Source organism: Neopsephotus bourkii, unplaced genomic scaffold, assembly GCF_033783945.1.
Source record: "Neopsephotus bourkii isolate Nb327-2 ecotype Australia unplaced genomic scaffold, CSIRO-AGI_Nbou_v1 NB_951, whole genome shotgun sequence".
Taxonomy (NCBI): domain Eukaryota; kingdom Metazoa; phylum Chordata; class Aves; order Psittaciformes; family Psittacidae; genus Neopsephotus; species Neopsephotus bourkii.
This window is the reverse complement of record NW_026901445.1, coordinates 202,827-228,359: the sequence shown is the minus strand read 5'-3', so window position 1 is coordinate 228,359 and position 25,533 is coordinate 202,827. Positions and strand designations below refer to the sequence as shown.

Genomic DNA, 25,533 nt, shown 5'->3' with positions numbered 1-25,533 from the left:
AGCTGATGGAGATGATTTGCAGCCCAGGCCTTTGGAGCTGATTCATTCCTTGCTCTGCTTTCACCACAGTAACTGTTTCAGAACCAGTCCCTTGAGCTCATATGGGACATACACAAAGGTGCAACTGAGCCTCAGCGTGAGCAACTGAAGCTGGAACCAAGGCCTCCCCTTTGTAGTGGCAAGCTTCTATAAGCTTCATCACAAAGGCAAAATTGGCTTCTGAGGAAGGGCCGTTGTCTCCTCATGCCACTGATACCCACTTACAAGTTTTGAGTGTTAGATCTGACTAAGCATCTTAACATGAGCACACAATGTTTGTGATTGAATACAGCCTGTGCAATCCAATAATTTATTAAACTTTCATCTTGTAAAGCCAGTTACAAATTAAAAAAGACAGCAGAAGGAATTCTGTAATAGAAATAAGCAAAATTACAACAAATAGTAATGGGAGTTACATTTCCAGGTGGGTTCAAGCTGCCTGCAGCAACCCAAGAGCCAGAACACAGAGCTAGTGCAGAATTAGGACAGGGATAACCAAGGCTATTCTGATACATAGTCAGTGTACAGACAGATATAAAGTGTTGCTTATCAGGTTGCCTCTGCATTCCTGTTCTCTCTCACTCATGACCTGGTTAACTTTTCATTCTTTGTGACAAGCAGGGGATGTCCGTAGGATCCTTCGGTAAAGCTAGTTAAGGCAAAACTCCAGTTGAAGTCACAATGTACAGCACTGGGTGTCCTCTTAGACTGCTTGCGTGGCCAGTGGCCAGTGTCTGCACATGCTGCAGTGCAGTGGAAATGAGAGCACAGCATGAGTTATGTACAGGAGGGTTTCTTGTAGTCAAGCTCAGAACTACAGTGTTCTGTGTCACAGTATTAGTGACATGGCACAATTTGATGATGAATTCAAACAGAAGCTGTTGCATACTGACTCCTAGGGTTTTTTCTATGAATTTTCTATCTCCTAGCTAACAGGCCTTATCTGCCACTTCTACAGAACTGGACAAGTCTGATTTCAAACATGGAACAAGGCCCACATCACATACAGCTCTTCAGTTTCATTAAGACACTGAACGGGCCTTTTCATTCTGGGATCCCAAGACTACACAAGGGTCATAGTAAATGGCTAGCCACCAAGTTTCTTGATCACTGATGCAACCGATTCATGATGTGACTGATACTGAATACTGTTTTAAAGGATGAAATCAAGTTTCTGAACTCAAGAGACTGAAGATGACTCTCATCTTTCACTGACAAAAAAAAATCTTCAAATGGCAAGTAGCTGTAAAACCCTCCAAGAAGCAGCTGTTTAGGCAAAACACCATTGTTTTCAAGTTTTGCTGATGACGAGGGACTTAGAGGAGATTGGAAGTGGATTTGGGAATTCACTGATGGGAGCAGTTCCAATTAGAACTGGGAGGAGGATGAAAGGTTTGGCATCTGCTTAGAGTAGCATAGGGGAAATGAGAATCTTGCCTGTAACAATTTATCTAGGCACCTATTTGCTCAGTAGGAAACAGTTAACTTAAAACTGAAGTTAAGGAATCCCAGGCATCCTAAAATCCCATACAGAGAAAGAAGGAACTTAACACAGGCAGGCTGCTCACTATAAAAACCCCTGACCTCCATCCAAAACCTGGTGTTTGTGAAGAGCAGCTCTTTTGGAGGTGCAGCTAAATCAATCTCACCTCCTCAGCCCTATGGGGGAAAGGCAGTCATTCATTTTTAGGCATTAGGTGCTGCTTGGAATGTTCTCAGAATGGTACCCACTGACCTGTTTCAGTGGTGTTAGTCCCAAAGGTTTTCTCCTATGTTGGACGACTTAAAATTTTAACTTAAAGTGCCACTTTTTACAGTTGTGGACCTGTGAACTTATATTGCAAGGGAAGGAATCACACTGGGTGGTTTTATGTTTGTTTAATGCTTAATGCTTTCTCAAGTAGGGTTTTACCAATTGGCCCAGTTGGCTTCAATTTTTCAAAGGCATTTTCTTTTAAGACCAGGTAAGATCACTGGTACATCCTGAAGAAAAAGCCCACAGTGACTTCTGTTTTGGAGTTGGTTGCAAAATAAATAAAAACCCATATTCTGTTAGCAGATCATGCTGAGATCCCATGATCACAGATTTTTGCCTGTTGGAAATTCATAAGGAAGCTCAAGTCTGTCTCCTGTAGTGCAGAAAAGATTCTTGTGGATTTTTCTGCCAGTATGACCGGTGAAAGCAGCAAAGAGACACAGAGGAAGAGGAGGATGCTTCTGACTTCTTTAAGGTACATTGTTCATCAGACAAGCAAAGGGAAAACAAGTTTTGGGTCATTAATATTTAACAGCAGTTGTTACTCTTTACTGTCTTTGGGCAGAGGTGCAAATCCTGTGGTTCTGTAGATGTCACTTCAGTTGTGAAATACAGTAGTCAGGCAAGTGGAGTTCTTAAAAAACATCTTTGCTACACTTGTGCTGGCAAGTTGCAAACATTAACCATCAAACAACTGCCTCTCGTGTGTGGCAGTTCATTTGTATCACCTAGTCCAGATGCTGGCATGACTGTCCACACTGGTGGCTGATTTGACGCTGCAGCGTTTCTTCACAATCATGTTGATGTATGCTTTCATGATCTTTATTATCTCGCCCACCTAGAGAGGGTATATAATAACAGAGGATAAGCACATTAAAAACCAAATACCACTGATTCCATTCCAAAATATTCCCCTTGTCTAAAGTCATGGCACTACAAACTTTGCATGTAGTACTAAATGTGAACAGGACAGAAAGGAAACAAATGCTTGGCAAGTTTATGCTCTGTTGTGGCAACACTTCAAAGGATTGTAGCTCAAACAAAAATTACTTTAATGCTACTAAGCTTTTCTGGTGTTTTTGAACTCCCCATTCATATACTGGGGAGGGAATCAAAAAAACAAGCACACTCATATGCACCCAAAACTGGAAATTCCCTGTGCTTTGGAAAACCATTCAACATCATTCACTTTCTAACCAGCATCTTTTTTTTCCTGTTAATCCCAGTATTCCAGAAGAGGTACCATGACACTTCAGGCTTAACCTCCCCTCATCTTTTTCCTTGGCTGTCCAATCCATTTAGAAGGAGTTGTTGCATATAAACTTGCCTAGTCCTGTGAAACAATAGCTTTGCTGAAGTGCCAGTAAAACTTCACATGCAACAAGTCTTGTGCTTTCATATACCTGGGATGTTTCAAAGAACATTTCTCTCTCGTCCACTGTAATTTTGAAGGTGTTAGGCTGTGGTGCTCCGAAGAAAACAATGTGCTCATACTGAAAAGTTTCTAGCGGTTTAGGATCCCCTCGTTTGTAGACAGACACGTTTTCAGTGCTTACTCCAAGCCAGAGATCATTTGGGAATCCACCCTCCTTGCACTGCAGAAAGAAAAACAAGAAATTTTGCACAAATTCAGTGACACAGTCTTTGAATCATTTCTGGCTCCTATAGGACACTGCAAGTCTTCACCCTAATAGAAAAAATCAGGATGTCTGCAGAAGGAATCTTGTAGGCACTCCTGCTGCAAAGATTTAGAAGTGATGGCTGTGAGTCAAATAGTAGTTGAGCAATAAATAAGGTAATAGCTAACAGCTCTCATCAGATTTGTGAAGTTATTTAGGAAGTCAAGATTCCTCTTAGTATTTTATAGATAATATACTGAGTGCAAGCAACTTCCTATGGTAATCGACCTAGGCAGCAACAAAACTGATAAAACTGGAACTGTGCCTTCCTGCGCTAGAAGTGGTCTCACTGACACTGTCTGAGCTGTTTCTGTTGTAGTGTTCTGCTGAACAGGCAGTAGGGACAGCAGAGCTCTTTTACTTTTGCTTTCACTAACCACCATCTTCTTAAGGTCCCCACCCCAAGTTCCCAAATTTTACCGCTCTTCTAACGAAGTAGGAATCCACTGTCTCCCTCCATTTACCAGGATGCACCAGCTTGTTTATCCTGTGATGTGTCTCACCTCTTTGGTTATGTGGCATTGTAGGTTCACGCTAAGCTTGCTACGGCAAAATGCAGCCAGTTCCCCAAATTCCCTGTGGCTGCTGAGCAATGTAGTCCACACAGCTGCATCCATTCTCCAGACTGATGCGTCTTGGTAGCAGAAACATGAGTTTATACATCACTTACCTCAACATCAAAGAGAGTTGACCCATAACCTGGCCACTCCTTTACAATGGACATGTATTTCACCATGGCTTGATGCTGAGAGAGTCCCTGCAGCTTGGTCCATTTCTGCGCTATGCTTGCCCGAGCAGCTGAAAGCTCTTCCTTTACCCACATCTCCATCATCTGCTCCTCTTCTACCTTCTGCTTCTTTACAGAGCCTGTCTTGAAGCTACGTTTCAATGTCCCCTCAAGGAAGCTGGTTCGTCTCCTCTCCAGAGCATGACTGGTAGTGCCACTGCTCTTTGTTGACTGCAGTATTTTGGATTTTAACCTGTTAACTGGGTAGATTCCATCAAGGGTCCAACTTATTTTAGAATAATCTCCATGAAGATACTGCAACCGTAGAGCTGCTAGGCGCTGCAGAGTGTCCTCTGGTGCAGGAAAATGACCATCTATGAGGCTTTCATGAGCCTACAAAGAAACAGAAAGTCCCCCAAACTCATTAGAAAGCAGAAGCACACTTTATTCACAGCTGGATCCATGTACAGATTCCTCTGGCATCTGTCCCTCCTAGCAGGAAAGACAACTCTGGAGGTTAGAGCAGAAGTTGTAATAAAGAAGTCAGTCTACAACTAGTCGATGTGTGGAGAACACCTAGCTCTGTAAGCCTGGACAGGACAGAGATCTCTGAGGGGCTCCTATCTTGTACTGAAAGTCTTACAATGAGGACTCGTAATGTCTGGAACAGATGGGAGAGACCAGAATTGAGGCAATTTGTTTCGTGCTGTACCAGCTATAGCTCCTATGTGGAGATTATATTCAACACCAGAAAGATATAATAAACTCAAGGCTCTTAACCTCAGTCTCATTGCACATCAGCACCTTTCACCTCCTCCTCTTTCACCTGATGTCTCCCCCAGTTTCTTGCTTCCTTTTGCCTGTTTTTCTGTTAAATATATTTACACGCTTTTTTTGTTACATCCATCTAATGTCTGGATAACATCTACTCTTACTGTTACATCTCTTCCACTCCTCTTTGCTATTAAAAGCTACATAGACTGAAAGCCTTGTCAACAGGGAGTTTGGTGCAACTGAGTTTCTACAGAGTACCATGATGTCTTGTTCCTGACTGTTTCCTACACATTCTGTAGCTAACAATATTTAATCTTCATTTCAAGAAAGCCTTCTCAGGGAACCACTGCTGTGTGACGTACATGCCAACCATCTGACTATCAGAGAGTTTCATTCTTAAAGACACTGACCCCTTTAACACATATTAATTAATTAATTTTCAACAGCTATCATTTTTTAAGGCAAGATCAGTGTTCATTATAAGTAATAAAGATGGGACAAATCACACAGCTGAGTACTCCAGTCAGTTTAGTTTTGCATCTCTAATTGCAAGGTTATTTCACGTAAGTGTGACCTCCTGCCTAACCAGCATCCTTGTGCTATGAAGCATAGGGATTTAAAACAATTACTCATCAGATCAATATTGTCAACTACATTCTCTTTTCCTTTTTCTGTACCACTTTTCTAGTGCCTGTTCGTTAATCAAAAGAAATTGCCCAAAAGCCAGATTATTTTTTTTACTCAACTCCTGCAGCACCCCAAGGATGTGCTGGTTTTGTAAGCTGATATGCAAACAGATAACCGGATTTTCCAGTTTTCTTTACACCTATGGTCTTGCAAGCAGCTAGTTTTAATGATTCTTCTTGAATCTTTATCCAAATTTATGTATCTTTCAAAATTAAATTTTAAAAGCATTTTATTATCATTGGTGTTCAAGGTTTTTTAAGCCCTTGTTCATTTTTCTTGCTTTTGCTAATACTCCTGTTCCCTAGAGAACTTCACCGTCTATCTGCTTGGTAGATTCCAGGCAAAAATTCAGCCCATTACATTCTGCTGCTCTAACAAGCATCCCCACTTCTAATGCAAAGGTAAGCCAGTTTTCTGTATCCTCTTGCGTGCTTCTGCTACCCTGGAAATTAAATCATTCTTCCAGAGTAAGCTTACCTGCTCAAACATGAAGGCAAACTCGACCCCATCTTTGGGAACATTCTCAATATCTAAGAAGCAATAAAGCTTAAAATACAGCTGCCACTGTCCTTCCTCCTCTTCTTCTTCAGACCCAGCAAGTCTGTAATATTGAAAAGAGAGTGAGAGGAGAGCAAATCAGTAACCATGAGCACCACAGTACTGGGATGTTAACAGTGCAACTCACAGTATGAAGATCCACCTGGATTTCTGAAACAGAGAGGATACAAAACTACCTAATTGAGCAGGACAATCTCAGTGCAGCAGACTTTGCTGGTAACTTCCATTTTTTCCTCCAAGTCACATGAAAGTTTGATTCAGAAGGACCCAAAGTTCTTATCAAAATATATTTGATCAAAAAATTGGATAATAAATGCAAGAGTTGGGGCAGGACACAAAGAAGTCCCCATTTTCAAGCTACTGTTTCCATCAGATCCTGTAATCTTGTGACTGTGAAAAACATCAACCTTGCCACTATTTGGAACAATTTTATTTTTATCTTTAGAACCACTGTAAAATAGACACTGGCACTGACAGTTTCTTGCACTATTTATTGGGTTTTTTTGTATCCCTATACACAAAATCACAGCCCACAGTAAGAAATCAAAGCTGCATTTCTATGCTCAAGTCTTTGCTCTCTCTTCTGATATAGCTTTTATGATGTAATTTGGCAAGCTTATTGTCAGCCTGAGCTCTGCTTGCAAACCATTATTCTTTGATAAAGGTACTACTGATTTTTCCCTAGTAAAGAAAGCATCTTCACCAAAACAGATGTGACCATGGTTTTCCTCACAGTGAGAAACAGTGCTTGAACCTTACCAGGGAAGCTCAAATCAGAGTGAATGGCTGAATCACTGCAGCTGCTTTGCATAAAACTACCAGACTGCACTACCACTTAACCACTTAAGTGTAACATTCAACTAGGAGTTAAAGGTTTTATGAAGCATTATTTTACCTCTCAAACTTGGCCAAGATATCAGCCACAATCACCCGACTCTCAACAGCACGGTCCACCTGCTGATTATGTTCAAATAGTGCAAACATGTTACGGCTGTCCTCCATTGCTAAACCTCGGATCAGCTTTTCAACCACCTGCAAAATTGGAGAGAGATCACAGAGCAGGTATTACACACACTTTCACAAGGAAGAATCAGTACCTCTTCACCCAAAATTTCATAGACCTCTACCACATGTCTCCCTTAGTTACCTCATTTTCAGATTAAAGCATTCTGATCCTAAAAGATCAAGGAAGTCATTACTTGCATATGATCATCCTTGCTGTTCTTCTCTGAACTTTTTCTATCTCCTTTACCCTTATGAAGATGGGGGAGTTAAAACTCTGTACAAGGTGCAGACTCATAAGAGATTTAGATGTCATTATGACATTCTTGGTTCCTCTAATAACAGTTCCACTCTTTACTACTGTTTTTACATCTGTTTAGCACTAATGTTTTCAGACATATCTACTACGATCTGAAATCTTGCTTCTGACCTGCCAATGATTAAGTTACAGTATCACTTCCAGAATGATGACACTATGAACCGGAATTTCAACTTGTCCAGAAAACTGTGTTTTAGGAAGTCTTCAGAATTATTTACTTTCCAATGGGCAGAACAACAAAAGTGTTTAGATTTCGCAACACAATTGTTAAGTGATATTCTACAACATGGGCGTAGGCCTTGCCTAATTCTGAACCTGCAGAGTAAGCTGAGCTTTCCCTACAGACTTTGCAGACACAGAAAAAAAAAATACCTAAAAAAGTAACAAGAAATTGGAGTTGAATGGGAAAAGGGAGTCCCTTCCACAAAGCCAATACCCAGACAGAGAGATGTGCTTACATCTAGTTAGAGCTAGATGTAACATTACTAATGCGTTACCTCCCCAGCACTTGTGTGGGAATTGATGGTTATTTTACAGGAGCCACCTCCATGGCAGTACACTGTTGTGGTCATTTCTTCACGGGTGAGAAGTGCCTGTATTTCCTCCTGGGAGGGCACAAACTCCCTCGTCTTTGTTCTCTTCAGGGAATCACTTATGAACTGCGCGTACCTGTCTATTTCTGAGCCTGGAAAAAGGTCTTTTACCCTAATTGTAAAGAGAAGCAGAAGAACCCATTACACAGTGAAGCAGAATTACCATGTAACATATTACCATATAATTGGGACTACTGTATGTAAAGCGTTCAGTGGAGATACTGATGTCAAGTGCAACCACAGGAAAAATGAACTCTCTTATTTCCTAAACCATACAACCTGATCTTACTAGTCATTCCAAGGTCACTTCAGTGGCATTTCTCAGCAACACATGAAATAAGCAGTTCAAACTTTCCGGAGTTTAGTACCAGCTGAAGATAACAGGATTGACCATCTCAATTTACAAAATTGAGATTAAAAACTATAAAATTGAGTGTAAATTTTTTTTCATTTACTCATGTTTTTTAATTTGCTGGCTGTGCTTGAGCCACCTCTACAGTATTTTTCTGAATCAAGAAGATAGAAAGTAGATGCTTGTACACAGCTCTCTTCCCTCTAAAGCCAGCAGTTCTAAGTATAACATTATCTGCAACTCTAGTGATAAACCCATGAAATGCTGACATGGAATATTCCTCAGCATCTCTTAGAACCAGCCCCTGGTGTAGCTATTTGGTGTATTAGCACAAATTTCATCACGTTCCTTCCTGACTTGGAAGGAATTAAATAGATTATCTTTCTTGTCATTAATGAATGGAGTGAGACTACGTAGCTGCAGCTCAGCCTCGGTGCAGACTGCTTGGAAAGCTGCATTAGATGCTGAAGAGGAATTAGAAAGAAATGTAAATTATTTAGTTCATGAAAATTGGAAGTTAAAGCGGGTTAGAAATACAAATTGTAGCACTATGTGCTTAGTTAAGCACATACATACTGAAGAATTACAAATTGTGGAAAGGACCTTAAGATCATCCAGTTCCAACCCCCCTGCCATGGGCAGGGACACCTCGCTCTAAACCATGTCACCCAAGGCTCTGTCCAACCTGGCCTTGACCACAGCCAGGGATGGAGCATTCACATCTTCCTTGGGCAACACATTCCAGTGCCTCACCACCCTCACAGTAAAGAACTTCCTCCTTATGCCTAACCTAACAGAACAACTGGTAGCAAAAATTGTGAACAAAGGTAGGAGGCTGTAACACCACAGGAAGATGTTTGCACAGGAGGAGGATGAGACAGAGAACTACAACAGCCAGTTGGAAGACTGACAGACAGAATGGTAACAGGCTGCAAATAAAAAGGATGTTTACCTTCTAAGGTGGAACTTCAGGTAGCGCAGGATCCCTCTACTAGGCAGAAATGTGCAGCTCATACATGACATCAGCTGCCAGTGATGCAGGTTCCCAGTACTGTTGGGATGTGGCATGTGGTTGGTTTGTTTGATAAGCTGACAGTACACTTCATCACGAAGGGGCTTTAAATCATGGCAGGTCTGCAGAATGCCTTGGATAATAGGTATGGGGTCAGACACTGTCTCAATTTCCTGAAGGGAGTTAAAGATCTTCACTGCTTCATCCTGTAAGCTGCTGTAACCCTTCTCTTGTTGCACTGGGGAACAATCACAAAGGTGACAAGAAGTGAGCATTACATTCTACTGGCCCAGCAACACTACAAGCAACTGTACTAGTTGGTCACAAAAGAAAAGTGACCTGAGCATTAGCTCATCTCCTGGACTTAAATTTATACTTAAAATTGACTAATGCTTCCCCTTTACTGCACAAATGCAGATTTAATTAGCATTAGCCAACACCTAACTTGCTACCTCTACAAATCCATTTTTTTATACACTGTGCAGAAAAGCAAATGTAATGTTTTTAAGGAAAACTAGCATTGAAATCTAGTTGAGGCTTCAGTGTCTGCAGATGAGGTGCCAAGAGACAGCTTTTGCCATTTCATCTGCAGACAAGGGTGAAGGGGTGGCAGAAAGCCAACTCTGTGTAGACTGTCTCCTCACTTGAGAGCAGCTGTAGAGTGAAGAGTCACTAATGCAGTTACGGCTTTAGGTGCCTGACTGCAGACACCAAAGCCTGGCTTGTGTACTTCCAATATTCTATGTTTTGCCCCTGAGCCAACACAGAATTTTGGCAAATTGCTCTACCACTGATGCAGCTTTTACCTATTGTTTAGAATTAAAATGCCTACTCCAAATCTGCTTAAGTTTCTTAAGCACCTGAATGTCTGCTTTGAATTGCTCAGAAGTGTGTGATACTACCATACTGCTGCAGGATTGCATCCTCTGACCCATCTCTGGGGCTGTAGGTCCTTCTGAATCTCCTATACAGACATTGCTTCCCCAATGGCCATGCATTAATTGTACAGTACCAATACACAGCCCTGTAGCAAGTTCCACAGTGGTTTTGCTCTGTAATTTTTCTGTATTCCAGAATTTGTTTTTTCTTTGCTTTTAATCTGCCATTTCATTTGATCATTGTATCACGAGCAAACAGTTACTCCCCTTTCACTTTCTCCATGACAGTACGCTAGTCCTAAAAGCTTCATTTTGAGGCTGAAGAGTTCTGCTCTATCTACTCTCTTAATTGTAGGCAAGTCTTTCTTTGCCTTTAATCTTTGGGTAGGTTTTTACTTCTCCTGTATCTTTATTAACATGTGAAAGGCCAAACTGAATCCTGTATTCAAGATGCGGGTGCATGATACATCAGTAAAGACGCAGAGACTTTCATTTTCTAAGCTTTCAAAACCTTGCATTAGCTCTTGTGTTTCTGTGCTCAGCACAGGACTTGACATTTTCATAAAGCTATGTAAATTTCTGTTCACTTTCCTAAGCAGAACTAGATCGCTACCCATGCAACACTGTTTTTCCCATGCGCATTGCTTTGCATATCCAGATTGAAATTAATTTCTGAAAAGATTCTGTGGCCCAGTCATTCTGTGTTAGAGATTCTTCTATAGGGCTTCAGCAACAGCCTAACAGCTTTCAGTTTTAGTATTGCCAAACAGTCTGGAATCATCAGCTGATTACCTCAGTTTGCTGGTGGCCTACCAAACAGTCTAGCTCTTTCATGTTCCTGAAGCTTTTGAAGAAACGATTCATTTCATCTGGTTTTACAGCAGCTTCTGTATGTGGGAATAATATCCCACTGCCAGTTGCATAATGTAATCCTGTTGTAGGATTTCTGCTGGAGCTATTCACAATTGCAGCTAAAGGATGACAGGCTGCACATCCTCCAGATAGATGATAAACTACCTGCCCCCATTTACTTTAAGACTCAGTGTTCATTAAGATCCAGGGCAGTGGACACAGAATACATTCTGGGTTGTGAAAGGATCTGCTCCCCCTCTGAACCCTGTGGGCTTCCCAAATGAATGTAAACCCAAATGAACTTCACCTGCATAGAGAGCGCTTACAGACCACTTTTGTGGTGTTCAGGCTCCATGCTGATCCTCAAAATGTGAGCAGATTCTGTCACATGTGTAAAATACTTACAGTTGACACTAACATCTCCATATGGTAGTGGGAGCAATGGCGAATGCAACGGGTGCTGAGTGTATCGCAAGATTGGGTTCCTCCTATATGTCTGCTCCACAACTTCAAAGTTTGTGCTGTTTTCCTGGGGGAGGGGGAAATAAGAAATAAAAGAGGATTATAATGATCCTTAAATGGGGACAGACCTTCACAGGATGTCCTTACACATTTGTCCAAGCTCAACCACCTTTATCTAACTTTCTGGAGGTCCATAGAGGGACTAGCGGACAAAGGCATAATTCACATATAAGAATTATTCTGTAATTATTGCTGAAAATTAAACACAAGAATAGCCACACTGGGTCATACCAAGCACAGGATCCTCACTTCAGATGTGGCTTGTGGCTGACACCTAATGCAGGCATGTAACAGACATGTATGACATGATTCCTCCCTGCTATATCCTTCAAGCTTTCAACAGTAAATGGTTAACAGACTTTCTGATCACAGATCTGCCATGTTTAATATGTAATAATGAGACTGGCCTCCCTGCATTTGCCTGGTTGTACTCCATGTGTTTACAGAAGAGACAACCAAAGTGCACATGGAGTTAAAAATCTGGGCCTGTCACTATCGTATATATTGGCATCATCTTCCACATTTCATCCTATATTCCTTCCCTAATACTTAACATTCCATTTGTCCTTGAACTCCGAGCTGAAATTTTCCAAGGTTCTCCACGATCACTCCCAGCTCTTTCTTCCCAAATAGTTACTATATAATTGAATCTAGTTTAGAGCTCACCACAGCGCATATGTTTGCATTACATTTCTTCTGAGATATGCTTTGGGTGTGTCTTCTAATATGATTCTACATTTAATTTGCCACAGTGTCTGGAAAGAAGCCTTCTCAATAACTACTCCTGTTACAGTGGCACAATTTCTGCTATTTTGAAGGACATTTTCCTTCTACCCTTCTACTCTGCTATTACCCACTCAAGCTAAGGTACACGGAGGACTTCAGGGTACAGCAAAGTCACATGGCTGGTAGGAATGGAAATTTTTATATTTGTGTCCAGAGGATGTTTAGGAAAGGATGAAACAGGGATCTGCAATTTGTAGTTACACACAGTTGTAGCCTAGACTTACATAGATCAGATAACATGCTAATTCAAAGTAAAATTAACATAAGATTTGACTGTTTAGTTTCACAGTCATATAGGCTTCTTCACTCCCTGCCCCCCGCCCCCTCCCCCAATACAGCAACCTTGTTTCTTGCCACATTCTCAGCAATGACTGGGTAAGGCCAGTGGTGACCTGGCTGCTCCCAACTCACTCGGGAACTATCATAATGCCACCTACCCTGATGTCACGAATGAGCTGCTGTGTAGGTGTTTCGATGGGAACTTTACTGTCAATGACACCTTGAATGGCAGAAGCCCAACGCATAGCTTCATTCAACAGCTTCGTGTATAGTCTGTAAGAGTGCTTTCGCCCATGGACAATGATGTTCCAATAGCCTGTGGAGAAATAAAGAAGCTGGAAGGTAAAACTTGCTTCCATGTTATGTAGTTGACTGGAGGTCAGCACATGTGACACCCATCTACAAGAAGGAGGACCCAGGGAACTACAGGCTTGTCAGTCTGCCCTTGGTGCCCGGGAAGGTTATGGAGCAGATCATCTTGAGTGCCATCACATGGCATCTACAGGTCATGAGTGGAGTTAAAACCAGTTGGTGGCCAGTCACAAGTGCTGTTCCCCAGGGCTCAGTACTGAGGCCAGTTATGTTTAATATATTTATCAACGATCTGGACAAGGTATTGAGGGCACTCTCAGTAAATCTGTTGGGTACAGACAACACCAAGTTCAGGAGGAGTGTTGATCTGCTGGAGGGCAGGAAGACTCTACAGAGACGTCTGGACAGGCTGGACCAATGGGCCAACTGTATGAGGTTTGACAAGGCAAAGTTCTGGGTCCTACACTTGGGTCACAACAACCCCATGCAACGCTATAGGCTTGGGGAAGAGCGGCTGAAAAGTTGCCCCACAGAAAAGGACCTCAAGGTGGCGTTCAACTGCCGGGTGAACATAAGCCAGCAGTGTGCCCAGGTGGCCAAGAAGACAAACAGCATCCTGGCTTGTATCAGAACAGTGTGGCCAGCAGGACTAGGGAAAGCGATTGTCCCCTTGTACTTGGCACTGGTGAGGCGACACCTCACAACACTGTGTTCAGGTTTGGGCCCCTCACTATAAGAAAGCCGCTGAGGTGCTGGAGTGTGTCCAAAGAACAGCAATGAAGCTGGTGAAGGGTCCAGAAAAGAAAGTCTTATGAGGAGTGGGTGAAGAAATTGGGGATGTTTAGCCTGGAGAAAAAGAGGCTCAGGGTAGACCTTCTGAAAGGAGGTTGTAGTGAGGTGGGGGTCAGTTTCTTATCCCAAGTAACAAGCAATAGGACTTGAGGAAATGGCCTCAAGTTGCACCACGGGAGGATTAGTTTGGATACTGGGAAAAAAATTCTTCACCAAAAGGGTTGTGAAGCATTAGAACAGGCTGCCCAGGGAAGTGGTGGAGTCACCATCCCTGGAGGTATTTAAAAGACACGTAGATGGTGCTTAGGGACATAGTTTAGTGATGGACTTGGCAGTGCTAGGTTAGTAGTTGGACTCGATGATCTTAAAGGTTTTTTCAAACCTAAATAATTCTGTGATTCTCTTCCTGTTTGTAGCACATGTCAGAGAAAACCCTTGCTGCTTTGATAGCAACATATGGTGTGTCTAGTTAAAATTGACTAGATAGACATAAATGTCCCTATTCCCAAAACATATTTATCAGCAGGAAGGTCCTAATCCAAATTTTGGTACAAAGAGAGCTTTCCAAGATAGATTTTGCAGTGTAACATGAATACTTCCCTGCCAGTCCAGCAAGCCACTTTCACAGACAGCATCTGGGCTACACTGTGCTATTCGTCACTCAGAAAATGACCACTCTACACACAGCACCCGATCAAATTGCCAAATGAATTCTCATAGCTTTTAAAAATACTGTATTTGACATAAACTGAGAGATGACAAATTTGCCTTGCTAAAAGCAGCCCTAGATATTTGTTGAGATCAAAAACATGGACTACTTGGTGTAAGCGGAAGAAATTTTCTCTCACCTCACTTTACCAAATGCTTCCAGCTTCCAGCCCTTTTTAGAAATACCCCAAGTAATTCCACTACTCAAATGTCCAGTATTTCAAGTCTTGTTCTAAGGCTCATTTTCTCTGTCAGAAGGATTTCACCCATTTTCCCTCCTGAACTTGTAAGGCAAGCCAGGGAGGATCGTGCCAGATCCTGCCTTCCCAGAACTGTGTGACACTGCACAGAAAGCAAACAAAGGCCCTTGTAAACTTTTGTTTCTAACGAGTTAAGTGATGCTACAGAAAAGAGTCTATGCCACTGCTGTTAAGACAATAACATTGTCCCCAAAGACAAATGTAGGTCATACTACAAAATGACAGTTATTTATAGAGATGTTCTGATAATTACAGTGTCAACTACAAGAATTCATGCCCCTTTGCCGATATGGGAAACATGTAAATGTGTGTGACACCACTCAGTGAAAAAACATCAGCACTGTGTAACTCCATCAGGTATGAGGGACTTACTGTCACTTGCACGCTACTCTTGCCATTTGCAAGTCTCTTACAGTTTCTGTGAGAAAAGATGTTTGAAGCCAGACACAAAGCCTCAGATAACATCAAGACCATGTTCTCAACATGACACCACTACATTCCTGCATTATCCCTTCTTCAGGCAACTTCACGCATGGAAGGTTTGCTCATTACCGCTTTCTTCCTCTTACCTGTGTCCTTGAAGACCCTCTCATCAGGCTGTACTACGGAGCAGAGGCTATTGAGCACAAGTGTGCCAAGTTTGGCAGCTGTGCGCTCAGATGACTTGTAGTAGTCAAGGGCAGTATTTGTCAGAACAAACCAGCGTTTCTTCATCTTCAGAGAGGACATCTTGTTGTTGCTCTGAACCTCTTTATGAAGCCAGCCTAGCACAAGAATACAGGCATGTCAATGGTTTTGCCACCACAGCAATCTTGTCTCTTGTCTGGTGGCTCTCTAACTCTGGGACAAGAATTCCACCCCTCTGCAAAAGCCTCATGCTGTGACCTACCAGCTCTGCTTTACTGGCTGCGGCAGTATTCTGTACAGTCTCTGTAAGAAAATAGCCCAAAATTTTCCACTGAGCTGTTCCATCCTTCAACTCTATGCATTTTTTTTTAATAATCTGTGATTTAGTTTGCCATCACCATGAGGGCATCCTCCATTAAGAATGCTTCTTTCACAAGTCACAATCATGTGAATAAATACTTTACAATTCATTTCTCCAAAGAGATGCCAAATGCTTATCCAAACCTCAATGAAAAAGGTTTGGTGATACATGCATCTCTTTCTCCCATGGTCAGGAAAAATATATCTTCTCTCATTTTACATTCAATACTATAAAAGAAAACATAACAGTCTGAGTTGTGAAAGCTGTCACAAAGGCAATTTTCTATTCAGAGGTGTAAAAGGTAATGTCCACCCACAAGGCAAAAAGTTCAAAGGCTGTGGGACTGAGCCCAGAGGTTCCATATAAAGAAAAGATAAAGAAACAGACCTTCCTGAACATACGCCTTCATGGCTACACCACTGTCACACAAACATCTTACTATGAAGTGCAGAGCATACACTGACTTTGCAAAGTAGCATTCCCTTTTATCTTAAACTAATGAATAATATAAGATGAAAGGAACTGCTGCCTTGCAATTAAGTGTTTAAAATTTAAGGTACTCACACTATTTGATACGCTGCTTTATATCCTTTAATTTCCTTGAAATATTTAAGACTAGGATGGAAAGCTTATGCCACTTTTGGTAACCCTCTTCTTCCTGTCCTCCTGCCTTGCCATGAGCACTCCTGGACCTTTATTCAAGACAGATACTTTCTGGAAGGTGTAAGGCAATTTGCTCATGCTCCTGCTTTCCACAGATGGGATCAGGAGTGTCTTCATACCTTTAAGACCATGTAATGGGCTGAAAGTACTAAGGAAATGTAAAAATATTTGAGGCAAATGGGGTAATATTTGTAATATGTGTGATCAGAACTCATGCATCAGGTCCTCCATCACCATCTAAGCTCTAAACAGAGACATAATTTAAATTTTTTGCTCAGCCTCAGAAAATCCTTTTCATCTCACTATGTCGACCCTGATCAGGTTAGTTTGTTCAGCTGAGGACAGCAGCAATCCCACAAAGATCTCTCTCCCTCCCTCTCTACATGACAGGTGTCAGAAGGAACAGAGCTTTCTGAAAACAAAAGCTGCAGTGTCATGTCATAGTCAGTCTAAGCCAGCTGCTCCTAAACAGCAGCCATGCTCCCTTCCTGTTCCCTGACAGCATTTGCTTGACATGTTGAAATAAGCTACAGAACGAACATCCAAAACCTAAACGTATAAAGAAGTACTTGTTTTTTTCCAGCTTTAGCTTTTTGAAACCACCTGACAGGGAATCATATATGAGTCAGTGCCAGCGTAACACAGGACATGACAAGCAGCAGGTAGGAAGGTGAAGAGGGGCAAAGAATGATTGGTTCTGGGGAGCAGTTAGATGGGATTATCTGCAATCACACCTCCCTACAGATCATAAATGAAAGACGAGTTTCACGTATCATAATCATGTGCATTTCCTTTTACCTCTCACAAGGAATTCTTGGCCATCAACCTTAGATTCGCCTTTTGGTTTCTGCAGCAGGGAGATCCAGTGATGCATCTCCTCAGGAGTGTCGCTGTTGCAGTGAATCACTCGATTTGCTGTGATGATCACAAAAGAATTTGGTCTGCCAGAAAATAAAAGCATTGAAATTGGTTGTAACTATACAAATATCTCAACTCACAGCACAACTCTACCTTTCCATATACAATGCAGAAAGAGTCTCTGAATACAAACTACAGAGGAGTGTAGAAAAACTTAAGAACATCTCCTATGCAGCTGATCTGAAAACTGATGAATGCAGGAACCAGATAAATGGAATTAAACATCTTTCAAAAGCTATTTCTGAAGACTAGAAAACATTTATCAGTTAATGACCAGCTGTAAAATGTCCTGGGTTCATAGGCACAGGACTTTGTTCTATCCTCCTATCGCACAGAGCTAGTGTTAGTACCACCAGACTGAGCTAATACAGCCATTATCCTCATAGTCATTAACATCAGGCATGCAGCAGGAAACATAGGTCCCAGCAGAGTCCTAAGTTAAAATGGGTTTGAGATTGGTTTTTGAGAGTATGAGGAAATCCTGACAAAACAGAGGAAAAATCATTATGTTACTCCTAGATGATTCTGTTCTTCTCTTGCAACAGACAAATGTGTCCTCCCAAAAGAACATCCACAGTTCTGCACAGAACTGATGCTCTACAGGAAAGTGGAAAAATAAAAATATGACCAGTTCCAAGAGGACAGACTCAAAGCTTTGGAAGCAAACACAAATTTCTGTTGAGCTTACTATGTGTGCCTATGTTTTTTTACTGGTACACAGATTGACTATGAGGAAGCCATGCTGAGAACTGGCTAAAACATTCTGATCAATGAAATCTTAGTCTGCTAACAAGATACGCATTTCCTAAACTAGTAACCCCAAAGTCTTGGCAACGGGTGTGAGAAAAAAAGAAAAACACACCACAGAGGTAAATAATAGCTAACATTTTACTCCAGCACTGTAGTAAGAATCTTTGCCCTGGCTGAACCTGTTAACACTGTGGGAAATAATTAAATGTTAATGTAAGCGATACGAAATGTCTCTTCTCTGAAACAAACCGATCTGTGAACTAAAGGTCTATGCTCTGTTGCACTGCAAAGCTTTCAAGAACAACAGAGATTTCTCAATTTACCCATTGTTTTCCACATTGGTGTTTCTTTCTGCTAAATCTGTAACAAAATTACTCTGTTAAAAAACTGGAAGTGCTGCTTTTGCTGGACATTTTCATTCAGTGTTAGTAATAGGTAAGCCTATAACTTCTTGAAATTGAGATTATGCTGTTTCCACTTTTAAGAGGAAAAGAAGACCATTTTCACTCAAAGCAAATATATGTGGTGTGAAATTCACGCCTGTGAAATGACAGCTTGAAACAAGCTACACTTCAGTTATGTTTATGTGGAAAAGAATTCTCATGAATTTAAACAAATGCAAACCCCAAATAAAATCTGGATCTACCCACAAAAAATGTTAGAGAGTTTCTGATCTAAGATGGTCAGGTTGTTGTACCTACCGATCAGGATTGTCTGAGGCACAGACTGAGTCAATAAGCCCAACATCCAGGGTTCCCTGTACAGTGAGAAAGACACAGAGAACAGGAATTGCTTGCATCTTAAATTACAGACAATTCTTCTTCATGAATGGGATTGAACTGAAAATATTATTCTGAATTCCAATAGCTTGAGTAGAAATTAGCATGTGAGAAACGCATGAGTGAGTCATCTTTGCTCCCTGAACAGCACGAGAAGTTGTGCAAGAACTCCATGGGACTGGAGGAAAAAGAGCTACAAATTTCCAAAGAGCATTATGAGGGTCTGAAATAACCTTCACTGGTATCTCGGTACTGGCAAAATACATAAATACATTGTTCTTCCCAACTGTGTATCTTCTGTCTGGAGTAACTGTGACCCAGACAGAAGTCCCAGACTAGTCCCATAATTCCATCAAAAGGCATTTTATCTGCATAAGGCAGCCCCAATCTTTCCCTCAAACCAAAGACAGCCATTAGCGATGAAGCTGAGCCACCCACCACAACCACCATGTTTCCCACTGCTTACCCTTTGTTCTATCATCTTTGTTGTTTCTTTATAATAATTGTGCAACTTTCTTATGCAGCTGATGAACTACATCACTGCAAGTGCTGGAAAAACATGCACAAAAGAGTTAAACACAGAGGGCTCTAAGCATGCCCACAGACTGGTTGCACAGTAACTCACCACAGCATTTTTTGGATTGGCCTGTTCATCTTGCATTTCCCTCAGCTGCTGCGCTGTAGCGCTGTGTACTCGGCTCAGGACGTTAAACCAACCACTGGCAATTGAAACAGACTCACAGTTAAGATTTGGGTAGTGAAACTAGCTGTAGAATATGATCAAGGAACCTGGAGAGCTGCCAGAGGGAAAATTTCTTCATTCACAATTTCCTGAGGACTATAGTACAAAATATCTCTTGGGCTGATCATTCCAGATTCTAATGTCATCCTTCCTCCCTCCCTATTTATCCATGAAAATTCTGTGCACGTTCTCCAACCCACTGACAGCTGCTCCCACAAAATCCAGTTTTCTACTTGCTATTCAAGGAACTGGAAGCAGGCAGTAGCTTTACATAAGCACATGTCGGCAGACTGAGAAGAGCATACAGTAGTTGTAAAGCAGTCAGGATCAGTTGGGAATCTTCCTGGACTAGAGTCCTAGAGACAGCTGAAAGCCTTTCTAACTAGTGTCTCTCTGATCTGCTCATAAACTCAAAAGTCATATGGCTGCCAACCATGTGGGGTTTATAAGTTAATTTGGAGTTAAATTATTTGGCTGTGAAAGAGCTTCTCATTACAGATGTATCTCGAGGCTAATCTCTGTTACAGAGCATGCAGATTCTTATCTGCAGCTTCCAATGATATCGACAAACATTTAGACTCCATGAAGGATTCTCAAACTGGATACTCTATCAGATCTGCTAATCTTGCTACTGCAAATGCTGGTGCTTTCTTGTCCCTCAGAACAGAGACTGATATGGCATTGACAGAGGCCACATTTGTTTTATACTTCTCCTAGCAATTCTGCAATGTTATCTTAGGGCAGGCCCACTCCTTTTCCTTCCAGCTGTGGAAGTTCTGGGTTCAGAAGTTACTGTTTCTTCAGCTACTGCCCCTTGAATTTGCCTGTTTCTTGTTCATGTGGCTGTTCTTCAGACTATTTCTGTTAGTGCCTAACACCTTCCCCCATACTCTTCCTACATCCAAATGAAATAATAAACAACCCTAAACTTCACAGAATCAGATTAAAGTAGATCAGAGAAGCAGTTACACTGGCTGAGCTGAGAGAGCAGAATCCTTGGTAGCAGTGGGAAAAGTGGGAAGACATGAGCAGCTATGGACAGTAACCTCTTAACTTGGCTTTGCATAGGCAGAATAGGTGGTCCAACCTGCCCTTAAATGACTGATCCCCACTGTCTGGCCAGGACACCAAGAAGGAAGAACATGAGTCATTTGTTTGCTTTGCACTGAGAAGATTTTATCAGATGACACTACAGACTCTGATAAGATGCAGCCTCGTCTCTGTCTCCTGGGTAAAACGCAGCTGCTCTCGCAATCATTTACAGACAACATGAATAGACTTTTTGTTTGATTCAAGATTCCATTTAATAAATAAATCAGCTATTAGATGTTCCAGTTTATATTAAGGTTTTGTGTGTCTCCTGAAGTAACCCTTGAATTCAGCATGCTCACAGTCACATAAGACGGTGGCAGTCCTCTAACTGAGGCTGAGCCATCCCAGAAGCTGCAACTGGGAGTCCCCAGAGTAGGTGAGGTACCTCCCAGTAAGCACAAAATGAGAGTCAGGAATGAATCCTCTGTTTTCTCTAGCAAAAGGGAATTGATTATATTTCCCAGGCTGTCCCATGAGCAAGTTGGGTCACACTTACACTGAATGAACAAACCTAACAAAACTCCCTCTAGTACCTGGCATCTTCTGGTGACTCTGCGACAATGTGATAAACTCTGTCTTCTGTCACAATGTCCAAGGCATTCTCCTTTTCATGAATGTCCACAATCTCTCTGGAACACAGCAAATCACAAGAGTCAAACCTTTCACAGGCATGAATTCCATCTGGCTAACTTTTTTTTCTACATTGTACCATTCAACATAGAGAAGGGAAAGCACTGATTCAGATGGTTTATAACTCCAACAGAAACACATTATTCCAATATACATATAGGATTTTAGGATCTCCTTAAAAAGGTTTCTGCTGCTAATCTACTACAAAAGCAAAACTTAAGGTGTTAAATGGCTTTTCAAGACACCAGCAGACTACAGGATTACATGGAAGAAGAGATAACAGGGAGGTTGATACAGAGGGCTGTTTACAAGTGGGATGTGCACAAGTCCATGGGTCCTGATGAAATCCATCCGCGGGTCCTGAAGGAGCTGGTGAATGAAGTTGCTAAGCCACTCGCCATCATATTTGAAAAATCATGGCGGTCACGTGAAGTTCCTGATGACTGGAAAAAGGGAAATATAACCCCCATTTTCAAGAAGGGGAAAATGGATGACCCGGGGAATTACAGACCAGTCAGTCTCACCTCTGTGCCTGGCAAGATCTTGGAGCAGATTCTCCTGGAAGGCATGCTAAGGCACATGAAAAACAACAAGGTGCTTGGTGACACCCAGCATGGCTTCACCAAGGGGAAATCCTGCCTGACCAATTTGGTGGCCTTCTATGATGGGGCTACAGAACTCATGGACAGGGGTAGAGCAGTTGATGTCATCTACCTGGACTTGTGTAAAGCGTTCGACACTGTCCTACACGACATCCTTGTCTCTAAATTGGAGAGACATCAATTTGATGAATGGACCACTCGGTGGGTAAAGAACTGGCTGGATGGCCGCGCACAAAGACTTGTGGTCAATGGCTCAATGTCCAGCTGGAGACCAGTAACGAGTGGTGTCCCTCAGGGATCAGTGTTGGGACTGGTCTTGTTTAACATCTTCGTCGCTGACATGGACAGTGGGATTGAGTGCGCCCTCAGCAAGTTTGGCGATGACACCAAGCTGTGTGGTTTGGTTGATATGCTGGAGGGAAGGAATGCCATCCAGAGGGACCTTGACATGCTTGTGAGGTGGGCTGATGCCAAACTCATGAAGTTCAACCATGCCAAGTGCAAGGTCCTACACCTGGGTCAGAGCAATCCCAGGCACAGCTACAGGTTGGGCAGAGAAGAGATTCAGAGCAGCCCTGCGGAGAAGGACTTGGGGGTGCTGGTCGATGAGAAAATGAACATGAGCCAGCAGTGTGCGCTTGCAGCCCAGAAAGCCAATTGTATCCTGGGCTGCATCAAAAGAAGTGTGACCAGCAGGTCGAAGGAGGTGATCCTGCCCCTTTATTCTGCTCTCGTGAGACCTCACCTGGAGTATTGTGTGCAGTTCTGGTGTCCTCAACATAAAAAGGACATAGAACTGTTGGAACAAGTCCAGAGGAGGGCCACGAGGATGATCAGGGGACTGGAGCACCTCCCGTATGAAGATCAGCTGAGAAAGTTGGGGCTGTTCAGCCTGGAGAAGAGAAGGCTGCGTGGAGACCTCATAGCAGCCTTCCAGTATCTGAAGGGGGCTTATAGGGATGCTGGGGATGGACTCTTCATTATGGACTGGAGTGATAGGACAAGGGGTCATGGCTTAAAACTTAAACAGGGGAAGTTTAGATTGGATATAAGGAGGAAATTCTTTCCTGTTAGGGTGGTGAGGCACTGGAATAGGTTGCCCAGGGAGGTTGTGAATGCTCCATCCCTGGCAGTGTTCAAGGCCAGGTTGGACGAGGCTTTGGGTAATATGGTTTAGAGCAAGTTGTCCCTGCCCATGGCAGGGGGGTTGGAACTGGTTGATCTTAAGGTCCTTTCCAACCCTAACTATTCTATGATTCTATGTGCCACAGTTTTCGGCACTTTACAGGACCACATAATGCTAACAGATGACTAGTCTCTCCTTTCCTACAGCAGGAGCTGAGGAATTGGCTAAAGCAGTAAAAAGAGCATCCGGGACTCAGGAAAAAGGATAGTACATGTTGCCAAATTCAGATCCCACTGTGAGCTTCATACCACCTCTGTGAATGCCTGGAGACGCCAGGAAACAGATGGAGTCAGGGTAGGGGAGAATGCATGGGGTATGTACTTAATTCGCCCCTCCTGTTCTGGCTCCTTCCATGGCTTGGAAAGAGCTTCTGCGGAATTATGAAATGCAAGACTGGAAAAAGAACTATCAAGTAATTCCAGACTCCGTCTAGAATAAAACTACAAGTTCTAATTGTCTTTTTCTTTCCTTATGTTTCTGATTCTCCTAGCCCTATGGGAAATACATAGGCTGATGAACTGGCAGCACTAAACACTTCATTATTAATTTACAGCGTGAATACTGGGGATCACAAGGATTTATTTCTTCACTCACTTTGCCCTTCTGATATCAATTGTCCCCTTCAGCTTTTCTTCACTATCATTCTCAAAGTACATCAGCTTGGATTCTCGAAGCACAAACCAACGACGTTTCCAGTTGCGACGTGAAAGTGTTGACATTCCTCCACCTTTTTTATAGAGCCAGCCTGACTTCAGTGCCTCTTGCTTGGTGCGAAACCACATGAAGGCCTCATTCTTCAGAACACACCAGCGCCGCCTCCATGGGTTCATGAGACCTCCTGAAAAGCAAGGAAGCAAGATTTCATCAGACATGAAACAAGGGCCATGCTTCCATTCTGACCCTCCTTTGGCACTCAGTAGGAACTTCAGTTCCTGGATGAAAGAAAGGAGCTGAAGGAGGGAAATAAGGTTATGCTTAAGTTTGGACAGAGAAAAACCACAACAAACTAGTGAAACAAACACAAAATATAGAAATACATGCATTACTATATTTTTATACTATCTTCAGTTTTATAGCTCAGAATGAGTCATTTAAGCCATTAAGTGGGCACAATTAAGTCCCAGTGGCAAAGAAAACCAGTCCAATTCCCTGACACCCACCTCCTAGTTGTTTGATTTGCTTGCATTAAATAAAAGAAGGGGAAAAAAAAGAGACTAAGCAGAGAACTAAGAGAAGACAAAGATGATGGTTCTGGAGAAACAGAAGAGGGAAGTGGGCTTTGTGGATTCCATCCTTCCAAAGTGTTGGCTAAAGTACTTACCTTTCATGTAGAGATAGCTGTGAAAGTAAGGTGGTCCTGTGCCATTGAAGAGAGTGACTCGTCCATTACAAAATTCTTCATCTGTATCAATGTAAACATCCACTTCTTCCTCACTCTCCAGGAACTACAAAGAAAATAAGAAATACAGGCTACTTGGGCTCTCCTGATTGCAGGGCTGGAGCAAATTAACAAGGTTAGAGAAGTCACATGATCAGAAGGTGCAAAATTACACATACTCCCTGTACAGAAAAAGCAATACAGTAAAACTAGAGGCTTGACCGCTTACCCATTAATGCCTAAAGCAAGAGTCTCCAGAGCATGGAATTTCCATATGAGAAAGGAAAGTGACATTAAGCAATGGACATAGCTAGAAAACTCCAGCTACCTGCGGTAACAAACTTTCCTGTTTCAAGGCAGAGCCCTCAGTCCAAAGATCTAAACTACTGAAATAATACCACAGTATTTACTCATCCCTGTTCTACAACTAGGTAACAACCCTCAACCATAAGAAAGTACTTTACACACAAAATCCAGTATTACCCTATTACCCTTTACTTTAAATACAACTTCATTTGATTTGCTTTATTAATTTAATACTAATAAAGGCAGCTCCTCAGACTTTTTCTTTCCCCAAATGCATGTTGCTTTTTCTCATGTTTCCCTTCTGTCCTCTGTGACCCTGCAAAGTGCTACTCTTTTGTCTCATTCCTGTTCCACTCAGTCATGCTCCCTCTCTTGCCACTGAGTTTCAAAAACCAAGTACTCTTGCACCAGCAGCTACTGATGGGATCTTGACCCCGCTACAGTTATCTCTCGTACGCCTCTTGCCATGATATTGTATCAGCTGGATTTGTCATGGGTCTTATTCACTGTGCAGCTCAATAAAACCCTTCATTTCTTATTTACATTTTATGAAGAATGGTGGAAACTGGTCTAGACTGTGACAGAATGATTCATGACTTGAAGATTACCTGA

The 25,533-nt window shown here is 42.2% G+C and overlaps 1 protein-coding gene across 2 annotated transcripts in view; it reads right to left on the bottom strand.

The window, feature by feature from the left end:
• Positions 1 to 335: 335 nt before the first annotated feature.
• The window catches only part of LOC133215025 (unconventional myosin-X-like), a 94,846-nt gene continuing 69,648 nt past the window's right edge, over positions 336 to 25,533 (bottom strand). For both annotated transcript variants that reach the window (XM_061358642.1, XM_061358641.1), the window contains 16 exons: positions 24,559 to 24,682; positions 23,832 to 24,075; positions 21,353 to 21,448; positions 19,611 to 19,704; positions 18,908 to 18,963; positions 17,337 to 17,479; positions 15,457 to 15,651; positions 12,974 to 13,131; positions 11,634 to 11,757; positions 9,439 to 9,736; positions 8,039 to 8,246; positions 7,116 to 7,252; positions 6,140 to 6,263; positions 4,145 to 4,594; positions 3,199 to 3,390; positions 336 to 2,633 (listed from right to left, as the gene is read on the bottom strand). In XM_061358642.1, coding sequence (XP_061214626.1) covers positions 2,520 to 2,633; positions 3,199 to 3,390; positions 4,145 to 4,594; positions 6,140 to 6,263; positions 7,116 to 7,252; positions 8,039 to 8,246; positions 9,439 to 9,736; positions 11,634 to 11,757; positions 12,974 to 13,131; positions 15,457 to 15,651; positions 17,337 to 17,479; positions 18,908 to 18,963; positions 19,611 to 19,704; positions 21,353 to 21,448; positions 23,832 to 24,075; positions 24,559 to 24,682 — 2,757 coding nt within the window. In that variant the 3' untranslated portion in view covers positions 336 to 2,519. The remainder of the gene's footprint in view (positions 2,634 to 3,198; positions 3,391 to 4,144; positions 4,595 to 6,139; positions 6,264 to 7,115; positions 7,253 to 8,038; positions 8,247 to 9,438; positions 9,737 to 11,633; positions 11,758 to 12,973; positions 13,132 to 15,456; positions 15,652 to 17,336; positions 17,480 to 18,907; positions 18,964 to 19,610; positions 19,705 to 21,352; positions 21,449 to 23,831; positions 24,076 to 24,558; positions 24,683 to 25,533) is intronic.